Source organism: Musca vetustissima, unplaced genomic scaffold, assembly GCF_032173495.1.
Source record: "Musca vetustissima isolate MV318-11 ecotype Yass unplaced genomic scaffold, APGP_CSIRO_Mvet_v1 utg9148, whole genome shotgun sequence".
Taxonomy (NCBI): domain Eukaryota; kingdom Metazoa; phylum Arthropoda; class Insecta; order Diptera; family Muscidae; genus Musca; species Musca vetustissima.
Window position 1 is genome coordinate 159,021 of NW_026877567.1, and position 2,706 is coordinate 161,726.

Consider the following 2,706-nt stretch of genomic DNA (forward strand, 5'->3'; position numbering starts at 1 on the left):
TCGACAGAAGGCCGTTCGACGTTTAAAGTGATCTCTGTCTATTGCAAGATCAATTCATATTCAAATAAATTAAAATAACTTTAAGGGAACCCCCCCCCCCATTCTCGATTTTATTTTTTCAAGATTTTCAATGGGCTGGTAAATCAATACCAATGCTTGTTAAGGTTTGTAACTTTGCACATATATAATTGAAGATTTAAAAGAGAAGAAAAATAATTTACAAAAAAATTTTGTTATTGTTTTGTTGTTGTTTTTTGTAATTAAAGAAAAGTCCTTATTTTTGATGGCGGGCATGATAACTCCTCACTGGAACATCGGAATCCGAAAATTTCAACGGTGTTAGAAAGAGTACATGTCTGGCTCTCGTATGAACTAGGATTATTGACTTCGCTGTAAAATTAACAAAATGGCGGACCTTTGGAAAAATATTTTTGAAAAATCGCCGATTTTTGACCAAAAACCAAGTTAAAAAATAAGGAAGATCTTCACCGATTGGCTTTATCCTAGTTCATACGAGAGCTATACACTCCCAGAGAAACGTTGCAAAATTTGGAACCGATTGAATTATGAGTTTTTGAGTTATCGTGCCCGCCATTCGCAAAAAAAATGTTTAGAGAAAAACGCGTTTAAAGTTTGAGAAGCCCTTCAGCCGTCACTTGAAAATTAAATCGGATATATCTTCAAAAGTTCTTGAGATTTTCACTTGAAATTTTGTAGAGACATTCTTTAATCAGTGTAGATTCGAATTATATCAACAAAAATTTTGACCCCGAGAATGGGGGGGGGGTCCCCTTAAATCAATTTTTATTTTTTCTTTCTTTTCTAGCTACTCTCAACTCGCCTACGTGATTTCGTCATTATTACGGCGTCAATTTTATTACGAATAGGCTTTAGAATTTAGCAATCCCAGCTGATTGAAAACAGCTGTTGGTCGTCGTTAGAGGGTTGTAGTTGGCAAATGAGTTAGTGTAGCGACGTAATGTATTAAAGACCAAAGGGCCAATAGCGTTTCCAACAACATCTCAATATACCACTCTTCTAAACATCCTTCTATCAACCTTTGTGTACAAATTCCAATATTTTACAAATGTCCTGTGATCCTGATGTACAATCCATCTATAATGAACATTTTCGAAATTTCGTGACAATCAATGAAGAAGAACGCACAGCAGCAGCAACGTCAAGTGCGTCTGGCAGTGCCACAGCGGACATAACAAAAGCCCATGCCGAGATCTATAATCCTTCAGTGCAATTTACCAACGATGACATTTGGATATTTGGTTATGGTTCGTTAATGTGGAAAATTGACTTTCCCTGCATCGATTGGCAGCGTGGCTATATTTGTGGCTATCAGCGGCGTTTCTACCAGCACAGTATTGATCATAGAGGGGTACATGTAAAGCCCGGTAGAGTTGTTACCTTGGTGCCAGCAACACCCAACGACCGTGTATATGGTGTGGCCTATCGGGTGGCAGCAAGTGAAAGAGATTCGGTTATAAAACATTTAGATTTTCGTGAAAAGAATGGCTATGAACGTTGTACGGTAACATTCCATGTCTTTGATCCGGAAAACCGAAACAATGAAGAGAGCACAAAGAAGAAATCATTTGACATAGTTATTTATATTGCTACCCCCGAAAATGAGTCCTGGGCTGGTGATGGCCCTAATAGTCAAATTGAAAATATTGCTGAGCAAATTTTCACCTCCGCCGGACCAAGTGGTCGAAATCGCGAATATCTCTTCAATTTAGTGAAATCAATGCAACATTTATTTCCCGGGGTCGAAGATGAACATTTGTTGGAATTGGAAATGGCTGTGAGGCAGCGTATTGCCAAAGATGAGGAGCGATTGTTGGAAATGGCTTTGAAAAAAGAACTGAAAGATGTTCTTGGCGGCAAGGGAAAGGACTTGAAACTGAATGATGATGATGAATGCATGACGTGGCAAAAAAACAAAATAGATCATCTGATAAAGTTTTGCCATAAAACGGGTTGGCGTGAATATTTCCTAGCCAAAGAACTTTATGGTATACAAATATTAAGTTTATGGAACGATGATGATCGTAGAAAATCTTAGAAAAATAAGAAATATGTAATTAAATTAATGTAGAGCGAGAAATGATGTAATAAATGTGGCTTGAGATGACAAATAGGATTTTAAAGAAAATTGTTTCAAAGATCATTTAAGGCGTAGATATTTTAAATAAATTTATTTCAAATGACCTTCTATGGCGTGGATATTTTAGAGAATTTTATTTCAAAGGGCCCTCTAAGTGGTGGGTATTTTAAAGAAATTTATTTCAAAGCACCCTCTAAGGGGTGAATATTTTAAAGAAATTTATTTCAAATGGCCCTCAAAGGCGTGGATATTTTAAACAAATTAATTTAAAAGGCCCTCTAAGGTGTGGATATTTTAAAGAATATTCTGACAAAGGCATGCGTAAAAAAGTGATTTTTTTAAAGAATACTTTTCTCATGGACTAACCGATGTTTACAAAAAATTTTCATCTGTGAGAAGTACACATTTTAGTCCTATTAAAAGAAAATACATGGTTCTACGGGGAGAATAACTTATGTGGGGAAAATGATTTATTCCTCGCGACATTTGAAAGCAGATCTTTATTTTTTCAAGGATTAAGGACCTTCTCTTAAAACTACAAATTTCTGTGAGGAGACTTCTGTTCTTCTATGAGAATAATTATTTGT

General features: G+C 36.0%; 1 protein-coding gene across 1 annotated transcript; it reads left to right on the plus strand.

The window, feature by feature from the left end:
* Window positions 1-1,087: 1,087 nt before the first annotated feature.
* Window positions 1,088-2,077, plus strand: LOC133322186 (putative glutathione-specific gamma-glutamylcyclotransferase 2). Its single transcript, XM_061531230.1, has one exon. The coding sequence runs from the start codon at window positions 1,088-1,090 to the stop codon at window positions 2,075-2,077; it is 990 nt and encodes a 329-aa protein (XP_061387214.1).
* The last annotated feature ends 629 nt before the right edge of the window (window positions 2,078-2,706 follow it).

Bases quoted from the DNA above. Each gene is read 5' to 3' on its own strand.
- LOC133322186 (XM_061531230.1), top strand. From the start codon at position 1,088: ATGTCCTGTGATCCTGATGTACAATCCATCTATAATGAACATTTTCGA.